This window comes from Choloepus didactylus, chromosome 5 (assembly GCF_015220235.1).
Source record: "Choloepus didactylus isolate mChoDid1 chromosome 5, mChoDid1.pri, whole genome shotgun sequence".
NCBI classification, from domain to species: Eukaryota; Metazoa; Chordata; class Mammalia; order Pilosa; family Megalonychidae; genus Choloepus; species Choloepus didactylus.
In genome coordinates, this window is record NC_051311.1 from 102,853,734 (window position 1) to 102,876,549 (window position 22,816).

The 22,816-nt window shown below is 38.0% G+C and overlaps 1 protein-coding gene across 8 annotated transcripts in view; it reads left to right on the plus strand.

The window, feature by feature from the left end:
• Positions 1-22,816, plus strand: part of GRM3 (glutamate metabotropic receptor 3) — a 260,271-nt gene that overhangs the window by 129,893 nt on the left and 107,562 nt on the right. For 3 of the 8 annotated variants that reach the window (XM_037836540.1, XM_037836539.1, XM_037836541.1), the window contains one exon: positions 6,367-6,764. The exons of 1 other annotated variant lie outside the window; for it this stretch is intronic. In XM_037836540.1, coding sequence (XP_037692468.1) covers positions 6,367-6,764 — 398 coding nt within the window. Of the gene's footprint in view, positions 1-6,152; positions 6,765-22,816 lie in introns of all 8 variants that reach the window. 4 more of the 8 variants (XM_037836542.1, XM_037836546.1, XM_037836543.1 and 1 more) reach the window with 2 other exon arrangements.

Sequence of the window (22,816 nt, forward strand, 5' to 3'; positions counted from 1 at the left end):
TTTGCCTACCTCATAAAATCCTCTCTTAATTCACTCTCCTCTAAATTCAGATGTAAGGGAAACAGGAGATTGATTTTTTCCCCCTAAGGCCAAATAGTGGAATGGGCATTTCTCCTTTTATGCACTGTCATCATCCCTTTCTGGTTCCTTCATTCTAATTGGCAGTATCCCCCTCTTCAATGAAATCACCCAGGGTTCTTGGGCTTCCTTCGTTTTCTCTATGAATAAAACAGGCTCATAGGAAAGGGTATGATCAATTAATTTCCACTACTTGATATTTTTGTTTTCTGAACTGATTTTTCTGAAACTTGATTTTTTTCTGAACTTGATTTTTTTGTTTTCTGAACTGTAATATAAATTGAGGGATTTCAAACAGCCTAAATAGAAAAAAAGGAGGGAAAGCAGAACTCTCCTCTCTACTTCAAATAATATGACACAGGCCTGATCCCAGTTTGTTGTCCAGCCATTTATGCTTTCAAGGAACTGAACCTGTCACTTTATGTGCTGCTTTCCATTCCTCCTAATCTTTCTAATTTCTCCAAATGCTCTCAACTCTTCCAGTTTTAATTTATCCTTCCTTTCCTTTTAATCAATAATTAGTTTAAGGTCTAAGGAAAGATCAGAGCTATTTGGCCAAATTTCTCAAGTGCCAAAATTGACCGACTAGAATTAGAATACCATTGAAAAAGACAGATCTTTTCAGTGATCTTCATACTTGAGTGGAATCTCCAAATTATTTTGTCCAATCTCCTTATCAGTCTCTGAAAAATTACATGCAACTTGGAATTTTTCATTTAACCAACTTTTGATGCCTGTGTGTGAGCACTGTGGAAAACACAACATCTAAAATGTTGTTCTTGATAGCCAGTAGTTTACAATCCAATGGGGAAGAAAGATCATTTTTCAATAAAAATGATATACAAATAAAATACCAAGCAAAATATGATCATCATAATAAACATAGCACAAAGTGTATGAGAGTTTAGTAAATGAAAGAAACCCTTATAGCTAGAATGATGTGGAAGGCTTCAAGGAGGAGAAATTTTAAAGCTAGACCTACTAAGAATGCTTGAGTTCTAAATAGTCAGATCTTTATATGAGTTTCTTAAAGGCTTCTGGAAAAAAATAACTGTTCCCTAGTCAAGAGTAAAGGAGTGACAATTATGCAATGATATGATCTGCTATTAAAAATGCCAGTATAGCCACAGCCTTTGTTTACACAGTTATAAATGGCAGTCAAAGAACAGGGGTTATTCCCTTTGTTGCCTATAATTCTGGCAGAAAAATAATAAAGTCAGTCAAATTGCATGTGCTAATGCTCACCCTAACTTTGCTCCAAATTGTTTGGGTGTATAGGCTTTGAGCACTCCCAGAAGCCCTTCAGCAACTTAAGGGTTTATTTCTGAGAAAGGCTGAGAGTAGTTTCTGGCTTTATATTTCCCTTTCCTTCACCTGGATTAGCTACTTACTCATTGTGTCAAACTAGACTTTTTTTTTTTATTTCCAACACCAAGTTCCTGGGCAAAGTCAAGAGAGGCAGGAAAATATGCATTAGTATATGCAGAGTATAGAAATGCGTCCTGCCCACATATTCCAGGGGTTATATTCATAGCCAACCTCTGAAATGCTATTAATGCACCCATTAATAAAACATTGGCGAGCTGGTTGCCTACTGAGAGGGCTACACATGCTTGTTTTTAGTTGACACATCACTCATCATCCCTTGAATGGAGAACTTTGACTGCAGAGCTGCAATTCCCCAGCTGCATATGAATGTGGCTGCAGTAGGGAGCCTGTTCATCTGGGGAATGTACTGCTGGCTGATTTATAATGAAAGGAACCTGAAAAGAAGTGGTAGGTGCCCTTTCCCACAATCCGATAAGCTGTTACACAGAGATAAACAGTTGCATTGAATTAAGCATATCTGTCCATTTTTCAATGTTAAATTTTAATTTCCTCTTCTTTAAGTTTCCTGGGGCTTCATTGTAAATAATTTCTAAGTGTTTCTAAATTATGCATGGCCCTACAGTCTTAATCACTATAAATTTTGCTTAAAGGCAAAGGTGAATAAAAAATATATATTGACCATGTATTTAAACATCACCCTAATTGAGTTCTGATTTGCAATTCTCTAACACCACCTTAAATGTTACTTAAGGATGCCTTGCCAGAGGGCTTAAAGGAAAAAAATACTTTACATGACATTATCAGTCAACTTGTGTTTAAGGTATACACATCTAATTTTTAAATATATTTAACATATGTAGTTTGGAATGGATTGTTTTTCTGAGTCAAGTACACAATAAGAAATTACCATATTAAAGGAAACTCATGGTATACTTAAGTTTTTCACAAATGATGGAGATGGTAGAAACAGAGGTGAGTACCTATCCATTGCTCTCTATATAAAAAATATTTAAGCATTAGAAAGTTATTTGGCAGCAGGGATAATGCTCATTTGTTTACAGAGCATGTATCCTCAGCATCCAACTCACTGCCTGGTACATACCTAGTAGGTCTTCAATAAGTATTGGATAAGTGAATACATCTCTGAAGTTTTGAGGAAGGATAATAAGCATGTTCCTTATTTAATATCTCCTGACCAAACACTAAAAAAGTAAATCTTAAGAGACGTCTTCTGGCTTCATAGTGACCCACCTCAGCTGCAGCTTCCAAATACAAAGGTGGCATTTTCTCCTGCATATATACCAAGGAATTCTTGTAGTTTTACATGTTTACAGTCCAATCATTGAAGAGCATAATGGGGTAACAGCTCTTGGGGTCACTAGGCAGGTAATGAAATCAAACCAACCCATTTCTCTACTTTAATTCCCCTTTTCCATGCCATGAATAAAATAGTAAAGAGTCATTTGTAAATATAGTTGTCATGAATGTCTAGTCACTTCCTTCAAGAAACATTTATTGAGTATCTTCTGGATTACAGACACTATGCCAGGCCCTGGAATTGCAAAGATAAATAACACATAGCCTCTACCTCTGAAACAGGTAGACTTCTACATTATTACTTGTGGTGTAATTAAGGTTTCATGTGAAGTCTTCTTTGGCTAAGAGCATTTTTCCAATAGAGAATTAAACTTTTCATAGACTCTAAGGGCATCTTTTCTCTTTGAGTAGTCAAATTTCCTTACATTCAAGTAATACCTATATTTTTTAATAATGATACATGGTAAGCCTATGTTCATAACCTTCTTTTAATTAACTATTCTCTTTTAATAAGCACATAAAACAATTATTTTATAAAGCAATTTCTGCTTCTTTATCATTAGCGATAATGATCGCAGAGTCTTTTGCCTTCCGTGGCAGTTTTGCTTCAAAGGGAATTGCACGTAAAGATCAAAGAGAGACCAGAAATTGATATGAAACACCCAAAAATATTCTAATGAAGTATCAAGTTTTAAAAAAATTATTATTAGACTCTCTTGTGCCTTGAGGCAGATGTCTCAGAGAGGATCTGGGTTAACACTGAGAATTCCAATGAATTTGCTGCTGTCATTGCAAGGGTTCTCACCTAAATACATAAACAAAACAAAGCCCAGCAGTATGTCTTAAGAAAACAACCCATCACTTGCTTCACGTGAAAGGAATAGAAAGCAAGTGGAGAACTGGGTTTTAAAGGGCACCGCTAACATGAGAAGGGTGAAATATCAGAAATGTGGAAGTAAATGCTGGACTAACTCCTGTCTCAATTTTTTTATTGAGTTGTTTTCTTCTTAGTACCTTAACAATACTAAGTGCCATGCCAACTCATATATTCCCAACGAGCATACACAGAAACAAACATGAATAGCAAACACTTCTCAAACAAAGTACAGTGGAAATATAAAGCAAGAAGTAAACAATTTGACTGGGGAAGGAAGATGGGAAAAAATCCTTAGCCTTTTCTGGTAGTGACTGCTGAGTCTTAGAAGACAAGTGGGTGCTTACCAGACAAATGGGTGGGGAAGGGCATTCCGGCACAGGTAAAACACAAGCGAAAGCATGGGGTAATCAATGTCCTTTATGTCCTCTGAAGTTCACACATTTCAATATGGTGGAGTATAATGTTTGGGGGGAGAGGTGGGATGAAGCTGATGGGCATGGTGAACACTAAGGCTTGAGAGCTAGCCAGGGACGAGAGCATGGAGCATTGGAGAAGAGCTACACAAAATGAAGTCCAGTTTTCAACAAGTAGGTAAGGGGAAATCAGTAATAATTATTAAATAAAGGGAAAATATGTTCACAATCATGTTTTAGGTGGTGGTTGTGGGCAGATTGATAGGAGATGGACCACTCTGTACAGTAATCAGATTGTGCATTAGACAGAGCACCTCCTCCAAAGGGTAAGTTAACATATGGTAACTTACCTGAGAGCACATGGTTGCTGTGGCTTTCAGACAACCTGACTGAGTCAGGGAAAGTATAGGAGAGCCCTCTCCTTTAAGAAGCCCCACCAACACACAATCATGCACAAACACAGTAGAATGGACAGCCACATTCTTACCCACACACACAGGGGTGTGCAGCTGCAACCTGCTCGGAGCTCCAGGAATCGCTTGCGGTCACTCCTCTCACCTGACTCTGAAAATGGTAAGCTCGCCTCATCTGGAGGGTAAGCAGGGGGTGGGCAAGAAGAGTGAGTGTGCTGACTAAGTGTTTACCCTAATGCTAGGGAGCTGGGCGCCAAAAATACAACAGGAGGGCCATGGGTTCATAGGAAATGAGATCCTCCTTACAGGCTTTGCCTGGTTCCTAATGCATTCATGTGTTCTAACCTATGATGGAAAAAGAAGCTTGATTTATGAAACTGTCATAAGCTACAATCTATTGAGCACTAGCACTCACTGCCCTCCTTTATATGTGAAGGCCATATCGGGTGTTACCTAACACTGGCTGTAGAGGCAGCCACTAGTGATCACGCTTTTTACAGGCTCTACAATAATAAATTTAAATATTTTATGCTTGAGGAAAGGGCATATTGTCCTGAATCACAAAAAGGTTGTTTGGAAGTTGACAGCAACTCTATAAGAACCTACTCTCCTGGTTCTGCTAGAGATAACAAGAACCTGGCATAGTGGGGATAGAGGAGGTGGCTATGTGAAATGTTAAGCAGGTGGACTCTACAAGTGTTGGCAGATAACTGGAAAAGTGTAGGAGGGAGTGAAAAGGAGAGGGGTCTAGCATCCAGGTTTCTTGGCTTGAAAGACTGGATAGAGATAAGGAAGAATTTTTGCATGACACGTAGAACCTTGAGATGCCTGAAGGATGTATGAGTAGGGCTGTTTAGCAGGCAGTTGACCTGGAGGTCTGGAACTCATTTAAGTGTTAGTTAAATCCATGACAATGGAGAAGCTTTCCCAGGAATGGGGAAGAGGGAAAGTGGAGAGAAGGGGTATTCATTCAACTATGAAAATTGAGACGTGGCCAGAAATGAAGAATGAGAACAGAAACCAAGGAAGTTGTAACAGGTAGAGAACAGTGAAGATTTCAAGTAAGGAAAAGTAAAATTGAGGACTACAGTGGGTTTATTGGATTTAGTGCTTTTGCCAGAGCTATTTTAACACAGTAGTAAAGACAAAATTGTGATTTCAGTGGCCTGAGAGTTATCTGGGATGAGAAGTGAGGACAACGCTGTAGACAAATGTTTTGAAGAGCTCACCTAAGAAGGGAAGGACAGAGGTGGGTGGTATGAATTCAGAAATGATGGCAGGGTTATAGTTGTGTTTTGTTTTGTTTCCAAACGGAAAGGGAAAGTGTTGCTATAAAGAGATAGTTTACAAACACAGCTAAAGAGAGGGGTTAAAGACTCATATTAAAGTTGTTGCCCTACCAACTAAATTACTTAGTAGAGTACTGAACTTGGCATTATAAAAACTGGACTCGGAACCCTACCTCCATTCTAAGTGGACTTCGTCACACCACTTTATCTCTTTAGTCCTCACTGTTTATTTCTGTGAAATGGGACCACTGAGGTTTACATCACAATGCACTGGAAGGACTGGGTGAGAATACCTGTGAAAGAGTGCTTGGTGCAGGTTGTGTTTAGTAAATGGTAATTTGAGACATTATCCCATCAAAGGTCTAATTGGGTACCATCAATGTAATCACCGTTGCTTCCTTTACCACTTTTGTTCATACAATTTTTATCTCCTTAGGAATTTGATGACAGGCTCTGTTAGTCTGTTCCTCCCTCATTTGAAGGACAGGCCAAAGATCCAATTTGGAAATGAGAGAGGAGGACTAGTGGGCATCATTGGCTCCATCCATTGATATCTCCTGGAGGTACAGAAACAGGATTCATGAAGATGTTGACCAGACTCCAAGTTTTTACCTTAGCTTTGTTTTCAAAGGGATTTTTACTTTCTCTAGGGGACCATAACTTTCTGAGGAGGGAAATCAAAATTGAAGGTGACCTTGTTTTAGGGGGCCTATTTCCTATTAATGAAAAAGGCACTGGCACCGAAGAATGTGGGCGAATCAACGAAGATCGGGGGATCCAACGCCTGGAAGCCATGCTGTTTGCAATTGATGAAATCAACAAAGACAATTACTTGCTACCAGGAGTGAAGTTGGGTGTTCATATATTGGATACATGTTCAAGAGATACCTATGCATTAGAGCAATCACTGGAATTTGTCAGGGCATCTTTGACTAAAGTGGATGAGGCTGAATATATGTGTCCTGATGGATCCTATGCCATTCAAGAAAATATCCCACTGCTCATTGCAGGGGTCATTGGTGGCTCTTACAGCAGTGTTTCCATACAGGTAAGATTTTCCAATGCTATCTTTAAAATGCTGTGCCTCTTTGCTTTCATATCTTGGGGGAACAAAAGTAGAATATCTTAAAAACTTCATCAATGTATTTGTTAATTTCTATGGCTATTTGATAATATATGCATGCAGTCAGAATACTGCTCTAGCAATGAAAATTGTTTGGAAGCATATCAGGTAGCTATTGCAGCATAACAACCTACCCCAAAATTCAGTGATTGAAAACCCAATTATTTATTATCATAGTTTATAAATATGAAGATCAACTGCAGTGGGCTGATGGAGACAGGATTGAGCTGGGGGCATAGCAGGGGGAGACGGCCTCCTCCAGATTTTCTCGTATCCTCTTCCTGGAATCAGTGAGCTATTCCAGGCATGCTCTTCTCAGAGTGATGGCAGAGGTGCAAGGGAATACAAAATCAACCACACAAGCCCCTTCCAAGCTTCTGCTTGCATCACATCTGCTAACATCCCATTGGCCAAAGTAACACACAGGGTGCAGCCCAGAGTCTCAGGGGAGTATATCCTGCCCAAAGTACTAGTGTGTTGCAAAGTTACATGGCAAAGAGTGTGGATATAAGGTGGAATGGTGATTTGAAACCATAGATGCAAGCATCCTCAAGTAGGTACAATGTCACTGAGCATTATTTTGTTACACCTCATTTTTACTAAGGCATCTTTTTTGTTCAGATGTAAACTGCAAACCATTTCTCATGGTATAAGCCTGAAAATATATGCAGAGAAGTTAGATAATTACTAATTAGTACCCCTCCCCCAAAAAAGGAAATCATTTAGGACACAAGTTATATAAAAAGCTGACAACTGACACTCATAATTTTGTTAGGAAAAGGAGGAACTATTCAGACTCTGGAAATTCTCACTTAACGGGTCACAGAATTTTAGAGATGGCAAAGAATTTAAGAGATGAGAAATCATCTAGTTCAACCCATTCCTTTTACCTGAACCCAAGAAAGGGTTTCATGAAAATCCCATAGCCCAAGAACTAGAACTCAGATAGATCTTTTGTGCTTTTATACACTTTCGACTATCCCATACAATTTCTATATGTTACTTAGGGTTCAAAATTTGTTTCTGGTGAGGGCACTAATGTCACCATAATAAAAGTACAAGATTGTAAGAGTCAAATGCTTTGCTTACTACTGAATTACTATAATCAAAGTCCTAGGCACTAAAGGAAGTCATATTGCACTTGTATTTTCTTTGTATGTCATGCACCACTTAAATTTACTCTATTTGCACTGAAATAACCTTATTTCTCTAACTCAGATTCAAGATATTTAAAATTCTATGTACAAGTATGTGCTATTCTAAATGAGCTATTTCAAATTTCTTTCCTTCCTCAGAACACACACTCATATTGTGAGTAATTAGGATAATTGGTTTTTCATAAACACCCTTTAACTTCATTAGATGGACAGAAAATATTGTACATCTTAAAGGATATTATGTTAATTATGTCACTATTTCTATGCCTGGATCAGGAGAGATGGAATTTGCTATTTGAGAAGAGAGAATTAAAAAAAATATTCATCTGTCATATCTCTATAATAATTCTACCAGATGAAAGCCAATCATTTTATAAATTTATATTATACCCAATATTTCCACTAATAAAGAATTACCTATATTCCTTTTTGGACCATAGGTTCTCCCAACATAGTAAATGGTACACTAGAAGGTATATAAATATCTATTTATCCAAAGTAATTGCCAAGTAGATTTTTTTTTTTTTTTTTTTTTTTTTTTGCCAAAAAGTTAAAAATGCTTTATTATGGAAAATCTTAAACATTTAGAAAACGGAGGGAAAAGTGTAATGAATCCACCCAGCTTCAACAGACCAATCTCATCTCTACTCCCTGTTCTACCCCCTTTTTCAAATCCCAGATGTATTCCAGCTATATATATTTCAATACGTGTCTCCCAAATAAAAGGACCTTTTTGGTAACATAACCGCAACACTATTATCACACCTAAAGAAATGAACAGTATTTCCTTAATATTTTCAAATACCAAGCCAGTATTCAGCATTTTTCTACATGTCTTATCATTTGTTATTTGTTTGAATCAGTATCCAAACACAGTCCACACATTCCAATTGGTTGGTATGTTTCGTCAATCTTTTTTTTTTTTTTTTTTTTTTTAATCATCATTTTATTGAGATATATTCACATACCACGCAGTCATACAAAACAAACCGTACTTTCGATTGTTTACAGTACCATTACATAGTTGTACATTCATCACCTAAATCAATCCCTGACACCTTCACTAGCACACACACAAAAATAACAAGAATAATAATTAGAGTGAAAAAGAGCAATTGAAGTAAAAAAGAACACTGGGTACCTTTGTCTGTTTGTTTGCTTCCCCTACATTTCTACACATCCATCCATAAACTAGACAAAGTGGAGTTTGGTCCTTATGGCATTCCCAATCCCACTGTCACCCCTCATAAGCTACATTTTTATACAACTGTCTTCGAGATTCATGGGTTCTGGGTTGTAGTTTAATAGTTTCAGGTATCCACCACCAGCTACCCCAATTCTTTAGAACCTAAAAAAGGTTGTCTAAAGTGTGCGTAAGAGTGCCCACCAGAGTGATCTCTCGGCTCGTTTTGGAATCTCTCTGCCACTGAAGCTTATTTCATTTCCTTTCACATCCCCCTTTTGGTCAAGAAGATGTTCTCCATCCCATGATGCCGGGTCTACATTCCTCCCCGGGAGTCATATTCCACGTTGCTAGGGAGATTCACTTCCCTGGGTGTCTGATCCCACGTAGGGGGGAGGGCAGTGATTTCACCTTTCAAGTTGGCTTAGCCAGAGAGAGAGGGCCACATCTGAGCAACAAAGAGGCATTCAGGAGGAGACTCTTAGGCACAAATACAGGGAGGCCTAGCCTCTCCTTTGCAGCAACCGTCTTCCCAAGGGTAAAACTTATGGTAGAGGGCTCAACCCATCAAACCACCAGTCCCCTATGTCTGTGGTCATGTTAGCAACCATGGAGGTGGGGTAGGCAAATACCCCTGCATTCTCCACAGGCTCCTCAAGGGGGCACTACATCTTTTTTTTTTTTTTTTTTTCCTTTTTTGTCTTTTTTCTTTTTTTTTTTTTTTTTTTTAACTTTCCCTTCTTTTTTAAATCAACTGTATGAAAAAAAAAAAGTTAAAAAGAAAACAAACATACAATAAAAGAACATTTCAAAGAGACCATAACAAGGGAGTAAGAAAAAGACAACTAACCTAAGATAACTGCTTAACTTCCAACATGTTCCTACTTTACCCCAAGAAAGTTACATAATATAGCAACATTTCAGTGAACTTGTTCCTACTACATCCATCAGAAATTAACAGACCATAGTCATTTCTGGGCATCCCCAGAACGTTAAATAGCTTATCTGTTCTTCTTGGATTATTGTTCCCCCTTCCTTAATTGCTCTCTACTGCTAGTTCCCCTACATTCTACATTATAAACCATTTGTTTTACATTTTTCAAAGTTCACATTAGTGGTAGCATATAATATTTCTCTTTTTGTGCCTGGCTTATTTCGCTCAGCATTATGTCTTCAAGGTTCATCCATGTTGTCATATGTTTCACCAGATCGTTCCTTCTTACTGCCACGTAGTATTCCATCGTGTGTATATACCACATTTTATTTATCCACTCATCTGTTGAAGGACATTTGGGTTGTTTCCATCTCTTGGCAATTGTGAATAATGCTGCTATGAACATTGGCGTGCAGATATCTGTTCGTGTCACTGCTTTCCGATCTTCCGGGTATATACCGAGAAGTGCAATCGCTGGCTCGAATGGTAGCTCTATATCTAGTTTTCTAAGGAACTGCCAGACTGACTTCCAGAGTGGCTGAACCATTATACAGTCCCACCAACAATGAATAAGAGTTCCAATTTCTCCACATCCCCTCCAGCATTTGTAGTTTCCTGTTTGTTTAATGGCAGCCATTCTAACCGGTGTTAGATGATATCTCATTGTGGTCTTAATTTGCATCTCTCTAATAGCTAGTGAACCTGAACATTTTTTCATGTGTTTCTTGGCCATTTGTATTTCCTCTTCAGAGAACTGTCTTTTCATATCTTTTGCCCATTTTATAATTGGGCTGTCTGTACTATTGTCATTGAGTTGTAGGATTTCTTTGTATATGCAAGATATCAGTCTTTTGTCAGATACATGGTTTCCAAAAATTTTTTCCCATTGAGTTGGCTGCCTCTTTACCTTTTCGAGAAATTCCTTTGAGGTGCAGAAACTTCTAAGCTTGAGGAGTTCCCATTTATCTATTTTCTCTTTTGTTGCTTGTGCTTTGGGTGTAAAGTCTAGGAAGTGGCCTCCTAATACAAGGTCTTGAAGATGTTTTCCTACATTATCTTCTAGGAGTTTTATGGTACTTTCTTTTATATTGAGATCTTTGGTCCATTTTGAGTTAATTTTGTGTAGGGGGTGAGGTAGGGGTCCTCTTTCATTCTTTTGGATATGGATATCCAACTCTCCCAGCCCCATTTGTTGAAAAGACCATTATGGCTCAGTTCGGTGACTTTGGGGGCCTTATCAAAGATCAGTCGGCCATAGATCTGAGGGTCTATCTCTGAATTCTCAATTCGATTCCATTGATCTATATGTCTATCTTTGTGCCAGTACCATGCTGTTTTGGCAACTGTGGCTTTATAATAAGCTTCAAAGTCAGGGAGTGTAAGTCCTCCCACTTCGTTTTTCTTTTTTAGAGTGTCTTTAGCAATTCGAGGCATCTTCCCTTTCCAAATAAATTTGATAACTAGCTTTTCCAAGTCTGCAAAGTAGGTTGTTGGAATTTTGATTGGGATTGCATTGAATCTGTAGATGAGTTTGGGTAGAATTGACATCTTAATGACATTTAGCCTTCCTATCCATGAACATGGAATATTTTTCCATCTTTTAAGGTCCCCTTCTATTTCTTTTAGTAGAGTTATGTAGTTTTCTTTGTATAGGTCTTTTACATCTTTGGTTAAGTTGATTCCTAGGTACTCGATTTTTTTAGTTGCTATTGAAAATGGTATCTTTTTCTTGAGTGTCTCTTCAGTTTGTTCATTTCTAGCATATAGAAACATTACTGACTTATGTGCATTAATCTTGTATCCTGCTACTTTGCTAAATTTGTTTATTAGCTCTAGTAGGTGTATCGTCGATTTCTCAGGGTTTTCTAGATATAAGATCATATCATCTGCAAACAATGACAGTTTTACTTCTTCTTTTCCGATTTGGATGCCTTTTATTTCTTTGTCTTGCCGGATTGCCCTGGCTAGCACTTCCAGCACAATGTTGAATAACAGTGGTGACAGCGGGCATCCTTGTCTTGTTCCTGATCTTAGAGGGAAGGCTTTCAGTCTCTCACCATTGAGTACTATGCTGGCTGTGGGTTTTTCATATATGCTCTTTATCATGTTGAGGAAGTTTCCTTCAATTCCTACCTTTTGAAGTGTTTTTATCAAAAAGGGATGTTGGATTTTGTCAAATGCTTTTTCAGCATCTATTGAGATGATCAATTGATTTTTCCCTTTCGAGTTTTTAATGTGTTGTAATACATTGATTGTTTTTCTTATGTTGAACCATCCTTGCATGCCTGGAATGAACCCCACTTGGTCATGGTGTATGATTTTTTTAATGTGTCTTTGGATTCGATTTGCAAGTATTTTGTTGAGGATTTTTGCATCTATATTCATTAGGGAGATTGGCCGGTAGTTTTCCTTTTTTGTAGCATCTTTGCCTCGTTTTGGTATTAGATTGATGTTAGCTTCATAAAATGAGTTAGGTAGTGTTCCATTTTTTTCAATGTTTTGAAAGAGTTTGAGTAAGATTGGTGTCAGTTCTTTCTGGAAAGTTTGGTAGAATTCCCCTGTGAAGCCATCTGGCCCTGAGCATTTATTTGTGGGAAGATTTTTGATGACTGATTGGATCTCTTTGCTTGTGATGGGTTGGTTGAGGTCTTCTATTTCTTCTCTGGTCAGTCTAGGTTGTTCATATGTTTCCAGGAAATCCAAGTAGATTTTTAAAAAACTTTTTTATTTTAAAATACTTTAAAACTGATAAGACAGTTACAAAACTAATACAAACCCCAGAGAAGTACTCCAACATAGCCCCACCCCCAATATACCCAGATCTCCAATTTTAATATTTTGCCACATTTGCCATATCATTCTATATGTCTATCCATTTTTTAACCTTTTAAAAATTTTGTAATACTTTCAAACTTACATGACAGTTACACAAATAATACAAACTCCGTACAGAGAATTGCAACACACTCCCACTCCCACCCTACCCAATTGTAACATTTTCAGGCAAATAGATTTTTAAAAGGTTATTTTACACTTTTATTCCTTATGTACTCCTAAGAAGAGGCCAGTCCGATTAAAAAAAAATGTAGATTATTAAAACCCTGTACTTGTTCATAAGGGAAGAACCCACTTCTTAATCATCAAAGGACCTAGTTTATTATTTCATTTATCTGGTTAACATCACCATAAAGTCACAAATGCTGATACGGTTTTCTTCTACACAGTATAAATAAAGAAATCAAAACTATCATGCTCTACTGGAAAGGGTACTGGTTTTGGCTATTGGAAGATCTGAAATTGAATTCCAACTTCACCACTTACTAGCTTATCTGTAAAATGAGGAAAATAGCAGCTACTTCAAAGATTTGTTGAGAAGATTAACTGATAAAATCTCTCTAGAGAATGCCTCTCCAAAAACTAATAGGTTCAATAAATGGTAACTATTATTACAGCGAAAGTCAGTGGAAGAGCCACATCTAAAATCAGCTACATGGACTTCCCAGTGGCCAAGCAGTCCCATGATATCATCCTTGGTTCACCAAGTGCTCAAGTCAGCAAGTCAATCTGTAGGTAGTGCCTATTGTGTGTTCTGCACTGCAACAGGGCTTAGAGATGACTAAAGTAACCTAGTACATAGTATCGACCTCAAGGAACTTAAAATCCAGTTGTGGGTATAATAGCACCATGAAATAATGCCGAAGACAATTCAGAATATGTTCATGTGGCTCATAGGATAAGAAGTGACCCTTAGAAATTTTGAGCATGATGGGGAGAATGAAAGTTGCTTTAGAGGAAGGCTAACAGGGCCACAGTGTGAATGATGGCCTGAAGAAGAGAGTTGCTGGGTCCAATGAGACCCATCAGAAAGTGGTGGCAGATGTTCATATGCAGGGGGACAAGGACCTTGACAGAAGTAAGGAAGTGAGCTGGGGAGGACAGGGCAGGAGTAGAGGGGTTCATTCCCTCCTCCAGGGCTGTTAAGTTTCCTAACTGCTCAAACTCTGATTAAGTCACACATGGGACCAGGCCAAGGTAAAACTGGGAGGTGCAGCAATTTGTCTTATACACTGACCTCCAGGCACCCTTGCAAGGACCCATTTCCCACAAGGCCTTGCTTTCAGGTAGGTTTCATGAGTGAAAAAAGGTCTTAGGGGCCTCTTTTATATCTAAGAATTAGTGTGTCATCCATTCGAAACACATTTGTCTTTAAACAGGAATTCAAAATAATTCCTTTAAAATTCTTTTAAAATTCTAAAAACAATCCAAAGAAATTCCTAATGAATTTAAGGTACTCTTGCACACTAAAGAGGAAAACATTTTAGGGGAAGGACTTTCCTGCGTGCCTCTCACACTCACCCACTCCTGCTCCAGGGACTGATTCTGGTCATAAGCCCTGATGTCTGGTAACCATAGTGACAGAATACAGCTGGTAGCTGCAAAGATCCATGCAAGTCAATCAACACTGCTATCCATTTTTAACTACTTTCGACTTCCTGAATATATATTGGAAAGTAGCTTTACTTGAACTGAGCTGGGGAAAAGAGAGTGAAGTCTAGAGGAAAGTACTCATATGAATCCAACACGTAATTTTTTAAATCCTTACCTATAATTGTTGCATTCAGTTCCAAGCCAGAGCCAGGGATTTCAGACACAAAATTGCCTGTTGAGAGAGAGAACTTTAGACAATGATAATATTTGTGTATCTTCCATTTTGAGTTTGGGTCAGTTTAGATGTCATAATTTCCCCATCTTGGCCTGGGTTGCTTTATTAGCTCAATTGCTTCACCAGGCTCTTTCTCTCCAAATTCCTCTTCTTTCGTTATCCTCCCACTGAAGGAGAAGAATTCTCCAGGAAGTCAGCAGAGGAGATGTTCCCTGCTGTGTTTGTTCATACAATAGGCAGTGTTTGCAGGCTGTGCAAACTGCATGCGATGGGAAATTCTTAATGATTTGCTGGGTTAAGCTGTTGATGAAGACCTGGATAATTATTTTCCCAACTCTCTTATTAAGTAAGACAAACCACTCAGTGGTGGTCCCCTTTATAAAATAACAGTATTGATTTTCTTAATTCACTAATCAATGAAAGCTGGCATCAAAGTCCTACTTTATTAGCAAATATACATGGGGTTCTCTTCACCCCCTCTGGTGACTAGGTTTCTTTTCAAAGCGTTTTTAAGCCTTTATTCTGCTTTTCTCTATAAGCCTGCAATCCACCCACTTTGGGAAAATAATAAGTATTTAACAGAAAAGAGAATTAGGCCAGTTGCCTTTTGCTAGGTAATTGTGTATATGATATTTATTTTGAAGCAGTGCTTATGCTTGTATTTTTTCAAATAGACTGTTGTTAAGAATTCCTGACCTGTCCAGCTAAAAATGTTCCTTGAACCCTCTGTTCAGAGGATGTATCATTTCCTCGGGCTTTCCTCCTTAGCTGGAGCAAATTTTATTTGGAACATGCAAGGTGTGAATCCACCCACTTATTGTTTAGCCCCTGAGTGTTAAAGTGACCTCAGCAACAAACAGGGATTTGGGTTGGATGATATCTAAAAGTTGGGCCCGCAGAAAGAAGCAGAAGAGAGTCTTAGGAAGATCTTGCTACGTTTTTCCATTCCCTGGTGTAACTGGACCCTTTGCTAGCAATATCCACCTCCCATGAAGTCTCCAAGCATGGGAGGCAGCCATAACAACATGCCAGGCATTGTTCCCATCATGTCCTTGAGAAGAATTACTCTTTAAACTAAATCTCTTGCTATAAGTTACACTGATTTTACCTATATGGTGTGAGGAGAAAAGCACATAAAGACACCACTCCATTATACATTATGAATTCTCCTCCCAAATTCCACAGTGCTAAAGTGGACCGCTACTGGTCAATTTAAACATTGCCCTCCCTCAATGAGTGATTTGATGGATTCTGCCTTTAAACTGAAATGCTTTTGGCATGGGTCACATGTTATTTGTTTCGGAGCATTGGAAAGACAGTTGAAGGACTTGGGAGTGCAAAATCCTTCATATGGTTAGCTGTCTAAGTATCTGATAGACTGCTGGATGAAAAAAATACTTTTTCTTTAGACAAATGGGTTGAATTTAGAGCAGTTTCTCAAACACAATACTATTGACATTTTGGGCCAATAATTATTTTTTTATGGGAGGCTATCCTGTGTACTGTAGAGTGCTTAGCAGCATCTCTGGTGTCTACTCACCAAATGGCAGTGGCATCCTCTAGTTGTGACAACCAAAAATGTTTCCATAGATTGCCAGATTTCAAAATTACTCCCCTCCCCACACTGAGAACCATTGATCTAGAGCAAGCCATATTTAGGGCCAACATAAGGAAGAGGTCTTTGAAATGAAATAGGCAGCCTGGAAAGAGGGAGGTTGGGTGGAGTGAGTCCTCTGTCACTGGAAGTATTCAAGCAAAAGCTAATCAAAATTTTAACAGAGATATTATTGAGGAGATTGAAGCAACATATTAGTATTTAAACTTTCTGGCATTTAAAGGCCTTTTGTAATTTTATAATTATATGTTGTTCAAGCAAAATACTCTACTCTTAAGACTACGAGCCCTTACAAAGGAAGTATCTAAAACATGAAGCAAAATAAATGAGTCTTTTCTATCAGGATCACTTTAAAGCAGAAGTCCAGCCAATTGCTATTTCCCTTGATTATTGCAGTAATTATGTTAATTTGATGAATCAAGGGTCTCAATTACCTACATATTACTACTTGGGCACTCATGATAACATCCCTTTTCAGTCAGACAATAAGCATTTATCAAGAATGTATATCTTAAGTACATCAAGAATACTATTGTTTAGAGTCTGGGTGAGGAGAAAGTAGAATAAAATTTAAAAGTAGTAGACATCTTACCATCCCCTGAGGCATGTATAAGAAATTAGGAAATATCAAATCCATACATAAAACTGGTACAAGTGTGAGAGCTGACTACATAACACTAGAAGACCACAGAGAATAACAGAATGAACAGAAAGGAATGGAGTTAAATAGGAAGTAGACTTCTAGCTCTGGGTAAACAGTAAACCTGTTTAAAGTCTCGCCAAAAAGTTGCTTTCCTATACTATACTAGATGTTACCTGAACTGTCTTTCAAAAAAGAGAAAACATAGTGTTTCCCTCAACATAGTTTTTCCCCTGACTGGAATGTATCGTCCTTTAACTGTCTTTCTGCTTTGCCAAATCCTACTCGCCTTCAGCTCTCAGCTCAAACCCTATCTCTTTTGAAAAGGCTTTCTCAAGCTTCCACTACATAAATGCACACCCCCATTACTATTATCCAAAATATAATTGTTCATTTGCATATGTATTTTCTCACCAAACTATAAGTTTAGGGACCGCATCTTTTTGTCTGTGTAATACAATTTTTACTCTCAATATGGTAGAATAATTCCTTTACCATATTGAGAGTAAATATTGTTTGAATGAATTAAAAGAGTTAGCAAGATGAAAACCTGCTGCACATTCAGAAGGCTGAAATCACCTAAATGAATCCTAGATTCAGGGTCACCATTATGACTCGCCTATTCTAGATCAGTTTGGATTCTCAAAAATGAAAAACAAGCGTTTCCCTACAATGCAAAACTGGGTTTGACACAAAAGACAGATGAAATAGCTAGGTAAGCAGATAGAGCAAAGCTCCCCCCATCCTCCCCACAGGCCTACACTTGTGCCATAAAAGATCCAGTTTTAGGGGTTTTGGAATAAAGTCTGTGCTAAAATTTATTTGTCCTTAGACTGCAGTAGGTCTAAGGACCCCAAAATCAATGATCCCAAAGAAGACTATCCAAGACTCAACAAAGCTGGACACCCAGGGCCATTCCGGGTAAGATTTGACCCCCGCCCTTACTCTAATCTCACTCTATAAAGCCTCTCTCTGTGCATAAAGAATGTACAGAGTGCTTACTGTATGCCAGGCATCGTGCTTGGAGCTAACACAAGAGAGAATGAAGCATCATCCTATCCTCAAGGAAAGCACAGTGACAGCATCTGAAATCCATTTACTAATCTTCGTATTACTAGTGTCTCTTATCACTAGAAAACTTGAAATGATAGCTGCATTAGTGAGATTACTATTGGAAATACAATAATCATAGCAGGGATAAATTAGAACTATAAATTTTTAGTGTGTCTTTCTTGAAAAATTTCAGCCCAGTAGTTAAAACCTCTGGGTTCAAACAGACTAGGCTTTACTTAACCCTCAGTGCTTCTTTCCTCATGTCTAAAATGGAAATATTAATAGTATCTCTTTCACTTTTATTTTTTTAGTGGGAATTAACCGTGGAAACACATGAAAAACAGTAAAATTATTGCTGCATGCATAATAAGGATTCAACATTTTAACAGATAATATCATGTTAAAGTCCTCTTTCTTTCTTATTTACCTATGTATTTATTTTACTTTCAACATCTCCAGTCTAAGAAGAACATAGAAGTACCAAGTTCAAGTTTCTATCAATTTACAAGTAATAGAATCAGCATCAGAATTCAAATAGTTGCCTCCCACATTACTGTTCTGATCACTCCCTCATATAATCTAAGCTTTAGAAAAAAGTTGACTCAAAAGTGATCTCAGAATCTTTTTATTTTTTTTCTAAGACTTCATTCTAAAACAATCTCACAAAGCTGATTGTCTTGAAACCTTCCTCCATTGCTCCCAACTCCCCTCCTCCCAGAGAGGGCAATACTGTTCAAGGACTTCTATGGCAGGGAGGAGGCACCAGTAAGAACAATTAACAAATGCTTTCATGAATATTCGTTGTAGAAATGTTCACCAGAGGTAATATTCAAGAAGAATTGTTGTTTTCTTTTTTCTTTTTCCTTTTTTTGCCTTTGCTTTGGGGTTAATTTGTTCCTTAATTAATTTCTCTGCTGTCGTGCTTTTATTTGGAGACACTCTTGTGAAAGACAAGAGGCTACCATCAGGACCACTGTTCATAGGGCAATAAAATGGTCTGGAACCAGGCTTATATTGCCAATTGTGGAGCAAGTTGTTACAAAGGTGCATCAGGGGAACACAGGTTCAAAGGACAACAGAAATTTTCAGCAAACGACCCTTTTATTACTTTCACACAACAAAAAGTCCACAAAGAGCAACTTATCTCCTTGTCACTTACACAGCATGAAGAGTCCAAAAGAGGAGGGCAAGATGTCCCATCACAGCTGGCCTGTCTGGGGTGGCCAAAACTAGTCAGGGGTGGTAGATGGCAGCTCCACACAGCCCACTTCAAGTCGGAGAAGAAAGACAAATCTATACTAGTTGTGGGGAGAGGGCCCTGCCACTGAGAATTCCTGCTTTGATTAGCATCTGGGATGCTTGTTCCCAGTTTCTGGTCTGGCCAGGCTTTTTCATTAGACCTAACATTTCCCCCAACTGCAGAATGGTGCACAAGAGAAAAGGAGGTGGGGGTAGCAGAAGACCTTTTGTGACTCCCCCAGAAAAGGAAATGGGGGTAGGCAAGGTCTGGGTGAGCGCCGCTTAACAGGTGTCTGTGACTTCCCCAACACAAGTCACATAGCTATGATGGAGGTCATGGAATGAGAAGCAAGGAATACAGATATTCCTGAGATATCAGCACGTTTTTTATACTATGATTATAGATTAATAGGTAAACTAATTGAAATAAGACTCTGACAGTTTTAGTTAAGCCTAGATATGATTTTGCCTTAATGACACAAAGTTTTCTTTTCACATTAGCATTAAATATGAGCCCTTTTAATGGATCAATAAGCCAAAGGCTCAGAATTTCAATACGGAAAGAGCCTACTCTTAGCAGTATACAATAATGAAATCCATGAACATAATGTGGTAAAAGTACTTTTACTGATCTACAAATAACGCACTTACAGAGTATTTTTCCAATTAGTGAATTTTGGAAATTTAAGACTAGTGTTCCAAAAACACCTGCAGTTACACTCTAGGCAAATGGTGTTACTCCAGGAGGTATATCCATGGGATTTTGAACACTAAAATTACGGTGTTGCTATTTTTGACATCACCATCTGGTATATTATGGAAATTCCTCTCTTACTAGTGACAAAGCCTTGATTCTTGCCAGGTATTTGGCTTTACATTTCAACAGAATGAATTACAACAAGGGGAGGAATACAAGAGAAGGAACATCTTCAAAAATTTTTTCCCCCACATAGATGGGATTTCCTTGCCAAGTGGTCATTAATTCACTCAGAATGGCAAAACATCTTGAGACATTTGCCATCACCTAATAGGATTGAATTTTCAGGGTATGTATTCCAGAGACTAGTTGGTTCCTCCCAGGCACCAGGCCTCCAATTTGGGCAGCTGCCATCAGGTTCACAATGAGGCCTCATAGAATATAAACCAGGCAGTTAAGCCCTCTGTATTTGGAAAGCAAATGTGATTGAAAATATGATCTACAATTTGTAAAAAATTTTCTATAAAAAAAGTAACTTTCCATTGAAATAAAAAATACACAATATACATTAAGCCTATATTACCTATGTTTACATAGTAGTTTTAAAGAATATCTTTTATTCAAGAATTAAAGAGATACAACAATAAACACAGGTGGGTGCCATCCAGAGACTCTCCACTGTTAAGGAATATTGAACTTTTAGTTAAATAGTTAACTAAATAGTTAAAAGCTCTTTAGCTTTTATTTCTATATTAAAGAAAGTCATTATGTTACCTTTGCTGAGATGCTTCCAGGAATGTAAGAGTTCGTTAGCATTTCTATAGTCTCCAACCACCATTTTAATTATGGCCTGCTTCCCTCTAAGAAGGATTCAAGGTGACCTTGAACAATACAAGCAGGAGAAAAAATTAATACATAAGTACCTGAAAAATTACTGTCAACCAAATAACATAGTTTTAAGTAGGCTCAAATTTATTTTTCTGTAAACCCCCAATCTCGGTATTTCCTATAATTACTTATTCAGTGTTATTAGGGTTACATGGCCCCTGGCCTTGAAGAACTCACTGTCTAGGCCAGAATGAGCCTTTTCTCCATCTGTTTATCCTTTCCTGAATGTCATCCACTGTAGTCTTTTTAAAAACATGTTATTAAAAATCTGTAATGGTTTTTATCTCCTAAATAATAAAGTTCAAAATCCTTAGCATAGTATTGAAAATATAGTCTAGCCATAGTCCTTTTATCCTTCCTTTCTACTACTCTCTACAAAGTACATGGTATTCTTGGTAATACTGAACTATCTAATACTATTAAAGCAGATGTGCACTCTCACATCTCTCTGTTTTTGTGTTCTAACTTCTGCCTAAAAACTTCTTTCTGCCTTTCTCTGCCTGGCAAACTTCCATTTATCTTTGGCAGTCAAACCTAAATGTTACCTCTCCTGGGAGCCTGCCATGACTTATCTAAGCAGCTCCCTCATCTGAGCATGTGTATAAGTCTGTGCGTATATAATAAATATACACACACATATATATATTATAAAATTTTATCCTTGATTCTATTTCTTTGTCCCCCTTCAAACTAAACTGCTGGAGGACAGAGGGGCTACATTGCTTATCTTGGTAAATCTGGATTTTAAAATAGTGCCTTGTGTAGAATTGGCATCAATAAAAGTTTGCTGAATGAATGACCGCTAAATTAGACATCATCATCATCTCTATTATTTTTTGAGCATTTACTATGTACCAGCCAGTGAGTTATGTGCTTCACATGTGTTATCATTTAATCCTTACATAACTTTATAAGCTAGGGACTACCATTTTTTATGCAATTTTATTGAGATATAATCAGATAACATACAGTCATTCAAAGTGTGCAATTAATTGTTCACAGTATCGTCATATAGTTGTGCTTTCATCACCACAATCTAACTTTGAACATTTTCATTATTCCAAAAAATAAAATTAAAATTAAAATAAAAAAGAACATCCAAAACATCCCATTCCCCCAACCCCCTTTGTTCATTTACTGTTTTTAATACAGTTTAATTCAGATATATTCACACACACCCATATTCATCCATAGTGTACAATCAAGTATTCACAGCACCATCATACAGTTGTGTGTTCACCACCAGAATCAATTTTTGAAACTTCTCCTTACTCCAAAATAATAATAAAAGCAAAAAAGAACACCTAAATCTTTCCATCCCCTCTATTCTTCATCTAATTCTTGTCCCCATTTTTCCACTCATCTGTTCATACACTGGATAAAGGGAGTGTGAGCCACAGGCCTTCACAGTCACACAGTCACACTACGCAATCTACATAGTTATACAATCATCCCCAAGATCAGGGTCACTGGGTTGCAGTTTGACAGCTTCAGGTATTTCCCTCTAGCCATTCCCACACACTAAAGACTAAAAGGTGATATCTATACAGCGCCTAAGAATACCCTCCAGAGTGACCTCTCAACTCCATTTGAAATCTCTCAGCCACTGAAACTTTATTTTGTTTCATCTCTCTTCCCCCTTTTGGTCAAGAAGATCCTCTCAATCCCACAGTGCTAGGTCCAGGCTCATCTCCTGGAGTCATTTCCCACGTTGTCAGGGGGGTTTACACTCCTGGGAGTCATGTCCCACGTAAGGGGGAGGGCAGTGAGTTCACTTGCTGAGTGGGCTCAGAGAGAGAGAGGGGGCCACATCTGAGCAACAAAGATGCTCTCTGAGGGGGACTCCTAGGCACAATTATAAGTGAGCTTAGCCTCTCCCTTGCAGCAACTAGTCTCACAAGAGAAAGC